A 15,924-nucleotide genomic window follows, 5' to 3' on the forward strand; every position below is an offset into this window, starting at 1 on the left:
TTTGGTACAGTCCAGAAGGAAGCGCTCAAGTGACGTATTACACACGCGCCGCTGGGTGTTCTCGTACGTATTTTGTAAACAGTCGTTTTTCTGGGTTAAAGAAATCCGTTTATTTCTCTCAATGGACGAAGAATACTACAACAATGTTGCAGAATGGGAGGGACACGACGGCAACATGGTAACGTTAGTTTCCTGAAAACACACCACAGACACCAAGACCATGAAATTATAATCTGGTTTAACGTTACTAGCTCAATTTTGAAATGAGGAGTTGCTTTGATTTTTATTCAACCTTACAAAAAGCAAGTTACTGTCGTGGTACCATATTCGTATTTATATGAAACTATACAGGGTAGTTAATAACGTGGAACATGTGCAAAATCCATGACTGCATCGTGATGAAACATAGTAACGTTACATAGACAAAAACATGGAATTAGCATTGTGCCATGTTCAATAATAATAATCATAATAATAACTTAACTAGTGCTGTCCATACACGTCATTTTCAAGGTTATTAATGATTATAATTTAATATCGTGAGTTATTGTGTTAGATTGTAATATGCACAAATTATATCTTGATCTAAGAACTACTGTAATACAGTTAAATAGCCTCTAATTCGCCACTAAAAGATAAATTGACCGTTTCCCATCTTTCTGTCGCTCCTGGAGGATGGATACGCGGATGCTGAGGCTGATGGAAAAGTTCAGGAGGATTGTCTGCAGAAATTCTCCAGCAGAGACTATATCATGGAACCCACCGTGTTTAACACCCTGAAAACGTAAGTCACTCAAATTGAGAGAGGATGATTTGTATAGATTTAAAGAGGAAGATGATTCAAAGCAACTTTGAGTTGAGTCATTGATCTCCTTGGTGAGTGCAGGTGGAATCGTGTCTCCGCAGGTATTTCCAGGCAGGTGGTTCACCTGAGCATGTCATCCAGCTGCTGTCAGAGAACTACTCTGCTGTAGCACAGACCGTCAATCTTCTGGCGGAGTGGCTCATCCAGATGGGTAAGTCAATGATACACATATCCTGAATAAACGTGTTTATGTTTATTGAATCTCTGCATACGTCACGACTCCCTATTTTACATTAGCAAAAAACGGTTGTCCGTCCAGTAACGTTATTTGAATTTATTGTAGCGGTTACGATCACACACACATTTCAGTTATTGACGAGAGTGATAGCCGTAAATTTTAAGGGCTCGCAGACTAATTTTCGTTAATAGGAACTTAACTTACTGGACAGCTAGTGTAAGTTAGTAACTTAAACCAGAGCGAGTTGAGCTTAACGTTAGTTGGCTGTCAATTCTTAACGTTTTTGTGCGAAAGAGTCGCTCGCGTCTCTCCTGTGTTTCGTGTGTGTGTGTGGTACCGGTAACTTACAGACACGTAGATATCAGGTTTGTGTCGTCTGAAGGTTTTAAATCCAGTCATTATTGTCCACCGGAGCTGCTCTGGTCAGTTTTGTAGTCTTCACACGACTCAAGAACTCACAGAAATAAAAGCTGCTGTGGATTAATTAACGGACGAAGTCGCGCTCTAGTTGGACGCGGGTCACCATGGTTACAGAGGCTATATTTACTGCTAAGACGAGTGAAAAAAAAGTTACAGGCGTATGTGAAACTGTATATAAAAACGTGAACGGGACAGTTTGAGAGTCACACCTGCAATAAAAACACAACAAAAACTGAATTTCGTGTGTTTGTTTGCAGGTGTTGAGCCCGCGCAGGTGCAGGAGCGAGTGGAGAATCATTTAAAGAGTCTCTTAATCAAACACTTTGACCCTCAGAAAGCAGATTCTATTTTCACTGTTGAGGGAGAGGTGAGGTTTTATTTTATAAATATATATGTATGTATGTATATATATATATATATATATATATATATATATATATATATATATATACACTAATATACAGTATATATAATAAAGTTTCTATGAAGTTAAGTACAATTTCAAAATGAAATTATAGTAAACATAGACAAGAGTAAAAATTTGTAAAAATGCATAAAAAAAGTACATAAATCAATACAGGTGCTGGTCATATAATTAGAATATCATCAAAAAGTTGATTTATTTCACTAATTCCATTCAAAAAGTGAAACTTGTATTATATTAATTCGTTACACACAGACTGATATATTTCAAATGTTTATTTCTTTTAATATTTATTTAATATAACTGACAACTAAGGAAAATCCCAAAATTCATTATCTCAGAAAATGTGAATATTACTTAAGACCAATACAAAGTAAAGATTTTTAGAAATCTTGGCCAACTGGGGAAGTCGTGGCCTAATGGTTAGAGAGTCGGACTCCCAATCGAAAGGTTGTGAGTTCTAGTCCCGGGCCGGCAGGAATTGTGGGTGGGGGGAGTGCATGTACAGTTCTCTCTCCACCTTCAATACCACGACTTAGGTGCCCTTGAGCAAGGTATCGAACCCCCAACTGCTCCCCGGGCGCCGCAGCATAAATGGCTGCCCACTGCTCCGGGTGTGTGTGTGTGTTCACTGCTCTGTGTGTGTGCACTTCGGATGGGTTAAATGCAGAGCACAAATTCTGAGTATGGGCCACCATACTTGGCTGAATGTCACTTCACTCTCTCTTAACTGAAAAGTATGAACATGAAAAGTATGAGCATGTACAGCACTCAATACTTAGTTGGGGCTCCTTTTGCCTGAATTACTGCAGCAATGCGGCGTGGCATGGAGTCGATCAGTCTGTGGCACTGCTCAGGTTGCTCTGATAGTGGCCTTCAGCTATTCTGCATTCTTGGGTCTGGCATATCGCAGACCATATACCAGGAAGTGCTCTAAAACTTCCTGGTATATGGCTGGGTTGACCTTGGACCTCAGAAAACACAGTGGACCAACACCAGCAGATGACATGGCACCCCAAACCATCACTGACTGTGGAAACTTTATACTGGACCTCAAGCAACCTGGATTTTGTGCCTCTACTCTCTTCCTCCAGACTCTGGGACCCTGATTTCCAAAGGAAATGCAAAATTTACTTTCGTCAGAGAACATAAATTCGGACCACTCAGCAGCAGTCCGGTCCTTTTTGAAGCAAGGCGCTTTTGACGCTGTCTGTTGTTCAAGAGTGGCTTGACACAAAGAATGCGACAGCTGAAACCCATGTCTTGTAATGAATGAATATAATGTACAAGTTTCACTTTTTGAATGGAATTAGTGAAATAAATCAACTTTTTGATGATATTCTAATTATATGACCAGCCTGTATACTGTACCTGTATACTGTTCCAGATTCTTTCACATTATTTATTGCCAAGTCTTGCTAACTTTATTTTAATTTCTTGTTCTCATGTCAGGTGTGTATGTATGCATGTATGTTTGTATGTACCAGGAGCACCTTAAAAAAAAAAAAAGTCCTTGTGTGTTTGCACACACCTGGCAAATAAAGCTAATTCTGATTCTGAAAATAAAGTCACCTAATCTATTGTGTAAATGCATGTTTTAGGTCTTGACACGTCTATGTGTAAAACCCTGTTTTGTATTTTTTCTGTTTTTCGATAATCCATTACACTTCATAATAATCTTCATAATAACCGCCATAATACAGAAGAAGAATTGTTTTGCTGCTTACAGCTTGACTTTGTTTATCAGGCTAATGAGCTGAATGTTCTTCTCTATTCAGACACCAGCATGGCTGGAGCAGATGATAGCACACACAACATGGAGAGATCTGTTCTACAAACTAGCTGAGGCTCATCCAGACTGCCTGATGCTCAACTTCACTGTCAAGGTAACAAAAATTGGGCTGAAGTGATTCAAAGATGGTCATATTGATGAAATGATTTTATGTTGTGGTAAAACATGTTTCTTGATCATGTATGTTGTCTGTAGTTGATTTCAGATGCAGGATATCAAGGAGAGATCACAAGCGTGTCCACGGCCTGTCAACAGTTGGAGGTTTTCTCCAGAGTCCTACGAACATCTCTCGCCACACTGCTGGATGGAGGGGAACAGAACCTGGAGAAAAATCTGCCCGAGTTTGCTGTGAGCATCTTTTTGAAGTCACTGTATTTGTTTATGATTGTGTTTTCATAATCAGATTTCATTCTTGTGTGTGTTTTGAGTAGAAGATGGTGTGTCACGGAGAGCACACATACTTGTTTGCTCAAGCCATGATGTCCATCCTCGCTCAAGAGGAGCAGGGTGGCTCAGCAATGCGGCGAATTGGACAGGAAGTACAGAAATACGCCCATGAGAGGTGCTTTTGTGTAACCCCAGGTTGTTTCATCTGCCTTATTGATCTGATGATTAATAATAACTATGTTATTGATTTGTTTGATGTGTTTAGGGGACATGATGCCAGTCAGATCACATTAGCGCTGGGCACAGCTGCTGTCTATCCGCGTGCATGCCAGGCTCTTGGTGCCATGCTGTCCAAAGGGGCTCTGAACCCAGCAGACATTACAGTCCTGTTCAAGATGTTCAGCAGCATGGATCCACCTCCTGTAGAACTGGTCAGAATCTACTTTACATGTATGAATTTAGCCAGCAATTTAATCCAAAGCGATTTACAATAAAGAAGCATAAGTAATTTTGTCACAAAATAATAATATGTGTAGTATACAACTGCAGGTTTTTTAGAGAGCTAGATCAGGAAACAAGCTAATTCAAAAGTGAAACGCATAGAATAAATGATTAATACTCCTAACCCATAGGAGTATGGGTTGCGAGAGCTGGATCCTTCGCAGCAAACTCAGAGACCAACTCAACAGTTTTGCCATCAACTGCTACAGAATCATGCTTGGCATAAAGCATCTGGACAAGAAGAGCAATAAAGAGATTTATGAAATAGTCGGCCACAACCAACTCGTTCTTCAAGTACAACAGAGGCAGCTAAGATTTGTAGGACACTGCCTAAGAAGACATGAGAGCGACTTGATCAACAAGTATGTCTTGTATGCGCCACAACAGCGGCATGGCAAAAGAAGTCGAGGCAGATCGCGAAAGCTATACCACCAATATATTGGCAAACTCATCAATAAGGACGTACCAGCAACAGTGAGCGAACTACGAGAAGCTGCCAGCAATCGCAAAGAATGGACAAAATTAGTGACCGACTGTCAACCTACCTTGTTCGCAGCCGATTGATGATGATGACTCCTAACCCATTGTGTATTTTTGTTTAAGTTATGAAAATGCACATAAATCAACTGTATTTCTATTGTTTTGTTTTTAGCTTAAAGAAATAGTTCACCCAAAAATCACCTTCAGCTGTCCAAGAGATACAGAGTTTATTTCTTCATGGGAACAGATTTGGAGTAATGTAGCATTACATCACTTGCTCATCAATTGATCCTCTGCAGTAAATGGGTGCCGCCAGAGTGAGAGTACAAAGTACTGATAAAAAAATCCACAAGTCTCCAGACCATCAATGAACATCTGTAAGATGTTTGTAAGAAATCTGGGCATATTTCTCTCCTGATTCAGACAAGATAGCAGTCAAGAAAGCAATATTGCAGACGCAGCTTTTTGCTTCAGATGTTAAATGATGTAGTTGTGTGGATTATTGTGAGGGTTTTTATCAGCTGTTTGGACTCTCATTCTCACGACACCCATTCACTTGGTGAGCAAGTGATATAATGCGACATTTCACCAAATCTGTTCTGATGAAGAATCAAACCCATCTACATCTTGGATGACCTGAGAGTGTGTAAAGTTTCATTTTTGGGTGAAATATTCCTTGAACAAATACCTACAGAAAAATGTAAACTGCTTCTTTCTCCATGTAGATCCGAGTTCCTGCCTTTTTGGATCTGTTCATGCAGTCACTATTTAAACCCGGAGCTAAAATCAACCAGGACCACAAGCACAAATATATCCACATTTTAGCGTATGCTGCTAGTGTTGTGGAAACATGGAAATAGGTGCGGATTGAATACACACTTAACACATTATGTATAAAAAAAATGCATATTTCTTAGTATGTTATTCTGACGAGAATTTTTTTTCGAGAATTACATAAAATATTAATTATTTCCAGAACAAGCGTGTGAATATAAATAAAGATGAGCTGAAGTCGACCTCAAAGGCCATCGAGACGGTTCATAATCTCTGCTGCAATGAGAACAAGGGAACTACTGAGCTAGTAGCAGAACTCAGCACATTATACCAGTGCATAAGGTATGAACAAACAGATTTCTATATTTTTTAAGGATTATTTTTATTTAGTAGAAAGTTCAAAAGAACAGCATTTATTTTGAAATCTTTTAAATTATGAATGGCTTTTGATAAATTTAATGCATCCTTGCTGAATACAAGTTAAATTGTTTTTAAAAACTTACTGACTTTTTGAATGGTGGTGTCTTGTAAGATTGTACATTTGGTGTTTCTGGATTTGTATTGCAGGTTTCCAGTGGTAACGATGGGAGTGCTGAAGTGGGTCGACTGGACCGTGTCTGAGCCTCGTTACTTCCAGCTACAGACGGACCACACTCCTGTCCATCTAGCACTACTGGATGAGGTAAATGAAATATACTCCAACAATACCAACAGAGTACGAACTGGTCACTACCCAAACCATTATTATGAAGATTGTAATTCACCATCGTTTAAGCATTAACATTTGTCTTTATGTCTCAGATCAGCACATGCCATCAGCTTCTCCATCCGCAGGTGTTACAGTTGCTCATCAAACTGTTCGAGACAGAGCACTCGCAGCTTGATGTCATGGAGCAGGTTTGTAAGACTGCAAAAATGGTAGAAACAGTGCATTTTTATTTGCTCCTCCAGTATTCAAGTTACTATTCTGTTTTTTCAGATGGAGCTTAAGAAGACATTACTGGATCGTATGGTTCACCTATTGAGTCGAGGTTATGTTCTTCCAGTGGTCGACTACATCCGCAAATGTCTTGAGAAACTCAACACAGATATTTCACTCATCAGATACTTTGTTACAGAGGTGAGGCTTATGTCATAGTTTTGAGCTTTGGTTGATTTTAGTGGCAGTTTCTTCATAGATGACTGAGATCAGTATCTAGTCTGAAGTTTGTTTCATTTCGAACAGGTTCTAGACGTGATAACACCTCCATATACCTCAGACTTTGTCCAGCTGTTTTTACCCATCCTAGAAAATGACAGCATAGCGGGAACAATCCGCACTGAGGGAGAACATGACCCTGTAGCGGAGTTCATTGGTGAGTTGTTTTTTAAAATGAAAATATGTTTGACGAGATGGATCATTTATGATGTTTTTTTCTCATAGTATCTCTAAAAGGGGCATCATTTTATCTAGAGGAACCATGACTTATGGGGCATGCAAATGCAACTCAGAATTATGTAACACTTGGTCATTAATCTCCAATTTTACATTATAGCTCACTGCAAATCCAACTTCATTATGATGAACTAACCATCTAAATTAGTAGGACGTTTGAGAAGTGGAACGAACATAGGACTGCAGGACTCAAAGTGTGTTTTTGAGGTCATAAGATTTCAGAGACTCTATTTTGCCTTGAAATTATATATGCAAGACGTTGGTTTTCCTCTTTGTATATTGTTATCATTTTTATTAAACAAGGTTGTACTAAGTCTATAGTGTCATCCTTTCTAAGGTCACAATATATTTGGTCAGGTATACTGGTGACATGTTTCTTTGGAAGTTTTAGTCTTCAATAAAAGTAAATGCCAATTTAATTCAATGCTGTTGCATTAAGAGGCAGATTTACTGCTGTATATAATTCTTCAAAATATTTCCAAACTAACTTAACTAAAAAAGTGACCATGGGCAATTGCAACATGAGTTTATCATTTGATGTAGTCTTTAAATCAAAGATTCAAAGAATTTGTTAAAATTATTGATTGTCTGATAGAACGGAATACAACTGATCACAAAGACACAGTTTAGACTGTTCCACTCCAGTTTAAACTAAACTAAATTACAATTTACCACAATAAAATGACAAGAAGTAGAACTTGATAAGACTTTTATTAAAGAGTTTGTTTGAAAACAGCGCATCGATTAAACTGATCCATGGCTTCATGTTGACAGGGTTTAACAGATGCATTAAAGGCAAAAAATAAGAAATGGCAAACTATGTAATTTTGCTTTTAATACAACATGGCAAACCCTAAAACCTAAAACTTAAAACAATAGATGACCATTTGGCCTGAGTTCGGGTCCATTTAAAACATCCTAAAAATGTGCATAAAAAATTATCCCTTTCTGCTCATTAGGTAGTGTAGAAAACCAATAAAAAGGAGGCCTACAAATGCAGAATTATAGAAACAAATCTGTACAATTTATCTAAAACATTCCTGAGATTAAAAACGATTCAAACAAAACCTCTGTAACTGATCTTGAGCATCATCAAAAAAATCATGTTTGGCAAATCTAAGGCTCTTTTGTCTGTGAATAACATCTCAGCTATCTACAGGTAGTTTTTGGGTAGAATGGGGTCTCCATACATGCAGTCCTCTTCGATGGCCAGGTTGTACTGGCTCCCACTGCCGCCCTTGTATGCGCTGGTGACTATTCTGAGCCAGCCTTTCTCTCCCTGTATAACGAAAGAGCAAAAAAAACATTCATCATCATTTGTTCATAGGAACACTCTAGCCCAGCTGTCAGGCTCTGCTTACCCATGGCTCTCCCCAAGAATTACGGACGACCCAGTACTCCACTCCATTCTCATCAACGCCCCAACCGGCTACAGATACAATGTGGTTTATATAGGGATCCTGTACATATTCAGTGTACACACCACCTGTGTACGCATCCAGCTTGTCTGTTGCCATGATCCCACAACTACAAAGGCAAAGGGTCAAAAATCGAGAAATACTGGTTATGCACAACCATTTGCATACCACAAAATGTTGCATACCTGATGGGTCCTCCAGAATAGATCTCAGCTTTCATCTTGTCCAGCCCACTGACTGAGCCATAGTCTCCGACTTTCCAGAGAGTGAAGTTCTTTACTACATTACACACACCAAAGGTTGTGCAGGTTCCACACTGATTAAAGGTGTTACACTCTGAAAAACATAAATACAAACTAATGATATACAAATGTCCAATGAGGAAACTACCAGAAGCCAAAGCAAACAACTTTTTACCCTGATCTTTGGCTTGATAGTTGTTGCAGGTTTCATCAGGAATGCCTTTACTGTGTGCATATTCCCACACACCAGAATGATCTCCGCCATGACAGGAGCCTGCGTCGCCACAGTCAATCACGTTCTGGACAGAGAGATAGGCAGATGGCCATGCTGCTTTCCGCTTGATGTTTATACGATCTACAAGTAAAAAAATAATTTACATAGGCTGACAAAAAAAGAAGAACTTTTTTTTTTCTTTTTTTTTTACAACAAAGGGTCAGTAAAAAAGATGTGCTTCACTATTAGCAAATATTGAATAATGAGGCCAAGCAGTCAAATAAAAAATTAAGAGTGGTTTTTATTTTATTCCAATTTAAATAAAAATAAACAATTAGTTTCTCAATTATGACAATTAAATTATTTCAACAAGGTCCAAAGGAATTAAATGCATTTAAAACTACCTACTACTTATGGTACTGTAGATTAATATTATAATAATTATTATATTGTAATAATACTGTAATAGATCATCTAACATAGACATTTGTTTTCCACAGTATTTGTTTCGGAAAAGTTTCGGTAAGAGGAAGTGACAAGTTCACTAATATGTTAAGGTGGCTGATCTCAAACATGTACAAACTCGTAGAGATCAGGAAAACACCTTTAAGTCATAACTGCACATCAGATGACAGTCAGGTGGTAGGCATACGTCATATGGCATACACATGCACACTGTTGCATTTTTGTAATTAAACAACCCTGTAAGTCATGATAAGCTAGAGCTGGTGATGTTCTTTGGTTCCTCATGAAAATGCAAGCTTCACAAAAATGTGTCTTTAGTTACTCATTCTCATGTGAATCCCTTGATTACTTTTCCTCACAGAACATGGAGATATTTACCAGAAATTAATGGGAAAAACCAGCCAGCCCAGGACATTTTGCTTAATATTTCCTTTTGTGATTTACACATATACACAGAAAATAAAAAAAGGATTGGTTGACCTGCTCTACATTTTTAACAATATTTTCCTTCACCTGCCATAGCGCTAGTACTTCCATGCGCCCAGCAGGAGCCGCAGTATTGTGGTATGTGTTGGTTGCGTGTGGTGCTGACGTAGTTGATGCTGTCAATGTTTCTCCAGTCCCATGCTTTGGGGAGCACTTTTAAATTCATATATTCATAAGGACGTGGTCCAGTCCTGAAGAACACAAGAAAGAGTTGTTTCATCAAGCCATAAATCCAGCTCTCTCTTCACTAACCACAATAACACTGAAAAGGCATTCACAGCAAGCAGCAAGAGGCCATGAAGGAAACTCCAGCAAATAACCCATGCACAGGCCATCTGTTCTTCAGTTAACAACTAAAAATGGGAAATGAACCTTGAGGGCATGACATTTATAATCATAAATAAAGCAGGTGTCAAACGGTCTCATGATGGCTACCTTTTCACCACTCTGCTGTGTCTTTCTCTTAATAATTTCATGTGCCGAATTGCCATGACGTGAGTCGCCTGCAATAGACTGGGCGACAATGGAGCCAAAAAATTAAGATGAGATGACCAAATAATGGGGAAAATGATTCATGCATTACACTGGAAATTGAAAGTCAATTTGAGTGCATTGGATTGTGGGATACAGTATGCTGTGGTCAATACTGTGCATTTTGGCAGATCAGTTCAAAGCAGAAAATTCACATATTTTATGCAACAAAAATAGTAAACATAGTGTTATTCCACACATATCCCATATGAGCCAGAATAATAATAATAATAATAATAAATAAAATATCATTAGAACGTTCATAAGCTCTTACATGAACTAACTGTAAATAAGGTTTACAAGAAAATAACAGGAAATATATTAGCATACAGAACAGAACAGGAAATAACTTGACATTAACACGTATTTTTGCTTACAAATTTACAAACCCAGAAGGAAAAAAGAACCACTACCTGTTTTATTTTATCTGTTACTTTTTTTTAAAGAGTAAGAAGAAAGTTAAAAGTTAACCTATTAAAACTCACTAGTAAACCCCAGATGTAGCTACCTAGACAGTTGTTTAGGCTCAATAAAATGTATTACTCGCCTGACTTGGGAACAAAGTTCTGATACTCAAAACTGTTGTCTGAGACGTTGAGATTTGAGACACGGCCCTAGAGACGCATTCCATGCACTACTCAGGTAACTTAGACATACAAATCTTTATGTATAATTTGAGTTTTATGAAGGTTAGAAAAATTATAGTTTGACATACTTAACTCCTTGTAGGTTTCTCCTCGGCTGGGGTCTGTAGCAGGGCTCATTCTCATTAAAATACCGTCCGGCGAAGACACCCGACAGAGTAAACAGATAAAAGAGCAGCACGCGAGCCATGTTGAATCTCAGGCGCTCGGTCTCGGTCATATGATCATTACACCAGTCTGACTCTGCACTGCGGTTTTATTCCTCGTGTCTGCACGAAGGCGTGGAGAATAAATCGAAACGAACTCTATTATTGGGTGTTAAAATATGTTGTGTTTGTCGGACGCTTTCTGGCCACAAAATGCCCAATAATTGACAGTACTACGCGATACGGGGGTTAGTTGTCACACACGGAAGTTGTCTCAAACAGAAAGAAAAGCCCAACTTCATAACTTCTCGTAAACAGTAATTTCCCATTGTGACAACTTATTCTATAGAGTGCGACAGTATAGGTCGTTTTGTCACAAAAATTCAGTGTGTAATAAAACATTTTTTTATTTATAATTTGTTTAATTATTTTTTTTGTAACCAAAACTTAAATATCTAAAATATACACTAGAGTGTGACGTATGTGTGTGTGTCCATATCTCTGAGTGTCTTTGTGTGTCAAAATGATTAGTATTAATGAATAATGCAAAATCGGATAACGAGGCAAGGAATATGAAAAACAAGAATATATATATTCTATTCTATATATATATATATATATATACACACACATTTCAGCTTAATTAACGAAAAACAAGATATAGTTTTAGTTAAAAGTAACAATACCGGTTAAAAAATATTGAAATAAGTACAATAAAGAATCACTATTAGGGCTTTATACTTCTGCTTCCAATAATATTTACAGATCATAACGTTTTATAATACATGTTTGCATTTCATGTGATGGACAGAGTGCAGTCTTAATTTTTACAGCATAGGAGAGAAGAGTACAGGTAAGCATATTCTCTGTTATTCTTTTACATAATTGTATATATAACATGATCAGCAGTAGGCCTAATGGTATTGACATCTGTTTCACCAGCTGAAGCATTGCTGTTTTCAGTGAAACAAATGCACAGCTGAGAAGTGGTTCCCTGTCACCTGAATAAGTGGGTTCATGGGTTTGATAAAGCAGTACAACACAAACAAAAAATACCTTGGATATACCATATAGAATATCAGTATGGTAATTATTAGTATCATGGTATTTACAAAAACAACAAAAGAAACAAACATAGTATTGCTGTCCAGTTCCATAACTGTTCCAACACCTCAATAGTTTTCTGTAAGTAATAATAGTAGCTCAGTGTGCATGATAATGTACACTTTATTGTTTAGATGTTCATGTTTCCATTAGCTACATTTGAAATATATTTTTCTAAATGCAGAGTTGTTTTGAGTCAGTTGTTATCAGTGTGTTTGCAGGCGTGTTTGAGAGCTTGACATACACCATTTAAAGGTTTATAATCTTTGGTAAGGACTAGAAACAAAAATGCTAGAAAGAGATTTATTTCTCTAATTGTGCTTGATCTAACAATTTGAACATTATATGATAATCTGGTCAGATGAGATATTGTTTGCTGTATGTTCATGTGTCAGCTTCTCCAATTTAAAGGTGCCATAGAATGAAAAAAATCATTTTTATAAGGTGTTTGAACACAGTTGTTTGGCCTCACTACTATGACATCAGAATTGGTGAAAGTCCCATCCATTTGTGACGCTCTCTGTCCTATTAGCATATACACAGCCCTGGGTGAGAAGCTGCGGTCCACCATTACTGTTCTCTTGCTGTAGCTGCTGGAGGAACAATGTCAGCGCCAAAGAGACATTAAAAGTGTGTATTATTCCTATACAAAGGAATTAGATGCATTTAAAACTACCTACTACTTATGGTACTGTAGATTAATATCATATGTAATAATACTGTTATAGATCATCTAACATAGACATTTTTTTCACACTATCTGTGGAAAATGTTGGTAAAGTTACAGTAAGAGGAAGTGGCAAGTTCACTAATATGTTAAGGTGGCTGATCTCAAACATGTACAAACTCCTTTAAAGGCAGGGTAGGTAAAAAATGTATAAAAAAACTTTTTTTCAAATTTGTTTAAACTTTATTTATATATCAATACATAATTAAAATGTAAGTACTCTGAAAAAGAAAGTATAAAAATCAAGTGTCTGTAGACCTCTTACGACTGCTTTAAAGACAGCTCATTATTTCCATTCACTCCACCCCCTCCCTTCTGGGCTCCTTCCAAAGCCTCTACTACGGCACGCTAAGTAATGTTATGTTAGCTATATTATGCAACTACGTGTGCTAATGACACGGGCTTCATGAAAAAATAAACAAAATTAAAGCTGCAAGCAGCGATGAACGGGCCCTCGCACCCGGGCTCACCGGCAGCGAGTGGCTTTAGTAAATAGGCGAACGGTGAGAAATATGCATTTAAACTCATAAATATAAGTGGAATATATCAATGTTTATTCCATATATGTGCCAATCTTTCTGTTGCCAGCAGGTGGCGCTATCATTATAATGGAATATTGGCCTTCAGATGTGTTCAGGCCAGGACTCTTATCGAACATGCGGAGTCTGGGGAAGATTGAACATTTTATGCCTGAGTTACAACAACTTCTCTTGCTGTGGCGAGACATCAAATTTTGTCATTGGGCCATGGACACTCCCTTTAACAAAAACTGAAGATCTCCGCAATTTAACATTGCACAGGCCTTTAGATTAGACTGACCACAAAAAATACATTAATGTCAAAAGATTTCTAGGAGTAGTTTGTCGCAGCGTAAAACATGTCACTTCCTGTTGCCAGCAGGTGGCGCTATGACTATAACTGAATATGGGCATGTAGATCTGTTAAGGGCAGAAGTCTTATCTAACATGTGAAGTTTGGGGCAGATTGGACATTGTATGTCTGAGTTACAGCAACTTTCTTTTTCATGGCGAAACATCGAAATTTGTCAGGCCGCCATGGACACGCCCTTTAACGAAACCTCAAGATCTTCGCAATTTAACATCGCAAAGGCCTTAAGATTTAACTGACCAAGTTTGGTGTTGATCTGAATAAATCTCTAGTAGGAGTTCGTTAAAGTACAACGCCAATTTTGCAGAGAAAATTCTAAATAACCGACTTCCTGTTGGGATTCGGATTTCGTACCAAGAGACTTTTTTGTAGGTATTGGTGTGTTACATGTGTGTACTGATTTTTGTACATGTACGTGAAACGGAGCTAGAGGCGCGCTATGTTGAAAGTGTATAGGTGGCGCTATCGAGCCATTTTGCCACACCCGATGGAATATTGGCCTACAGATGTGTTCAGGCCAGGACTCTTATCACACATGTGAAGTTTGGGGAAGATCAGACATTTTATGCCTGAGTTATAACATCTTTTATTCCCATGGCGAGACATCGAACTTCGTCATGGCGCCATGGACACGCCTTTTAACGAAAACCCAAGATCTTCACAACTTAACATCGCACAGGCCTTTAGATTAGACTGACCACAAAAAAGACATTGATGTCATAAAATTTCTAAGAGTAGTTAGTCGCAGTGTAAAATATGTCACTTCCTGTTGCCAATAGGTGGCGCTATGACTATAACTGAATATGGGCATGTCAATCTGTTCAGGTTCGGAGTCTCATCAAACATGAGCAACTTCATTTTTCATGGCGAATCATCGAAATTCGCCAGGCCACCACGGACACGCCCTTCAACGAAAACTCAAGATCTTCGCAATTTAACATCGCAAAGGCCTTTAGATTAGATGTACGTCTGTTTGTGGATGGTGACTTAGTAACGGCCAAAACTCTGTATTTTGCATGCATCACATTATAGTGTGGTGTGCATGAAAATAATAACAAGGCTGCAGAGCAAACTTATCATCCATAGTGGTTCTCACGTAGTCCTTCTACGTCATCATCACATAGTGAGTGTTATAAGCCTTCTACGTCATCATCACATAGTGAGTGTTATAAGTGATAAGTCTAATAGAAGGTCTACGTGAGAACCACTATGGATGATAAGTTCGCTCTGCCACCTTGTTAATATTTTGTCTTTACTTTAATTGTAACGCCAAGAAAGAGTTAATCTGTCATGTATGAGAAGAGCGTGTTGTCCTGTAGCAGCCATTAAATGTGTGGGACACCAACTCGTTTTCTATTTCTTTCATTTCATGGATTTAACGAGTTATCAGAGTCAAGGCGGACAGTTTCAGTGACTACAGGCTCTAATCCTCCTGCGCTCGCACGCGCTGTGTGTGTGTGTGTGAAATGCGATGCTGAAATGAAATAGCTGGGCAGTTTTATTTTAATAAGCAGCCTAATAAATATAATAGTTATTATTATTATAATCTAATACATTAATAGGAAAATGAGCCTAATATCGTCTTGATTATCGACAGAGAAATCTGCTTATGTCGATATCTCTGACTATCGTCGATACACGATACTATCGTCTATCGGCACAACCCTAGCTCCAAGAGTCTTTTTTGTAGGTATTGTTGTGTTACATATGTGTGCCAATTTTCGTGCATGTACGTGAAACATAGCTGGAAGGGTGTTGATTTTCTTAGTATAGGTGGCGCTGTCGAGCCATTTTGCCACACCC

General features: G+C 38.1%; 2 protein-coding genes across 2 annotated transcripts; one reads left to right on the forward strand and one right to left on the reverse strand.

The window, feature by feature from the left end:
* The first annotated feature begins 664 nt into the window (after nucleotides 1-664).
* Nucleotides 665-7,454, forward strand: LOC132160817 (negative elongation factor D-like). Its single transcript, XM_059570521.1, is given in 14 exon segments — nucleotides 665-784; nucleotides 887-1,016; nucleotides 1,721-1,830; nucleotides 3,666-3,773; nucleotides 3,875-4,027; nucleotides 4,111-4,241; nucleotides 4,332-4,497; nucleotides 5,773-5,907; nucleotides 6,024-6,163; nucleotides 6,389-6,503; nucleotides 6,623-6,718; nucleotides 6,801-6,941; nucleotides 7,047-7,176; nucleotides 7,357-7,454. Coding segments are annotated over 13 exon segments (1,464 nt in total). The 5' UTR covers nucleotides 665-784; nucleotides 887-1,012; the 3' UTR covers nucleotides 7,392-7,454.
* A 494-nt stretch (nucleotides 7,455-7,948) lies between these two features.
* Nucleotides 7,949-11,628, reverse strand: LOC132160818 (cathepsin Z-like). Its single transcript, XM_059570522.1, has 6 exons — nucleotides 11,328-11,628; nucleotides 10,109-10,272; nucleotides 9,092-9,271; nucleotides 8,860-9,010; nucleotides 8,618-8,783; nucleotides 7,949-8,535 (listed from the first exon to the last, which is right to left on the reverse strand). Exons 1-6 carry the CDS (start codon nucleotides 11,474-11,476, stop codon nucleotides 8,410-8,412), a joined length of 936 nt encoding a protein of 311 aa, XP_059426505.1. The 5' UTR covers nucleotides 11,477-11,628; the 3' UTR covers nucleotides 7,949-8,409.
* Nucleotides 11,629-15,924: the final 4,296 nt, after the last annotated feature.

Source organism: Carassius carassius, chromosome 17 (genome assembly GCF_963082965.1).
Source record: "Carassius carassius chromosome 17, fCarCar2.1, whole genome shotgun sequence".
NCBI lineage: Eukaryota > Metazoa > Chordata > Actinopteri > Cypriniformes > Cyprinidae > Carassius > Carassius carassius.